General features: G+C 64.8%; 1 protein-coding gene across 1 annotated transcript; it reads right to left on the minus strand.

Moving 5' to 3' along the window:
• KL911_005409 (uncharacterized protein) lies at nt 1–396 on the minus strand (the record flags this gene model as incomplete). The annotated part of the gene is made up of 1 exon (XM_043200805.1): nt 1–396. A coding segment is annotated over one exon (396 nt), but the record flags the coding sequence as incomplete, so codon positions are not given.
• Between the last annotated feature and the right edge of the window lie 16 nt (nt 397–412).

Genomic DNA, 412 nt, shown 5'->3' on the forward strand with positions numbered 1-412 from the left:
GCCGAGCCGGCGCGCCTCCTGCTCGGTGAAGGTGCCAAACGGATTCACCGTGTCGAGCTCGCCGAGCCCCGCGGGCGGCGACAGCCGGTTGAACACGTAGTGCAGCAGGAACGACACCACAAAGCCGTAGATGAACGCCAGCTGGTACAGGTGCTTGGCGCCGGCGGGGATCTCGATGCTGGTGTTGCACGCGTTGACAAAGCCGGGCATCAGCGGCGCGAAGCCGATGACCCACGCCGCAAACGAGCGCCAGTTGAAGCCCGCGCGGAACCAGTAGATCGACCGGCTGCTGGGCTCGAACATGTCCATCAGCTTGAGCTTGCGCTGGCGCACCACCCAGTAGTCGCACACCATGATGCCCGTCATCGCGCCCAGCAGCACCGCGTACGCAGACATCACGTTGATGAACACG

Source organism: Ogataea haglerorum, assembly GCF_019207285.1.
Source record: "Ogataea haglerorum isolate 81-453-3 chromosome Unknown 81-453-3_NODE_622_length_412_cov_209.868657, whole genome shotgun sequence".
Taxonomy (NCBI): domain Eukaryota; kingdom Fungi; phylum Ascomycota; class Pichiomycetes; order Pichiales; family Pichiaceae; genus Ogataea; species Ogataea haglerorum.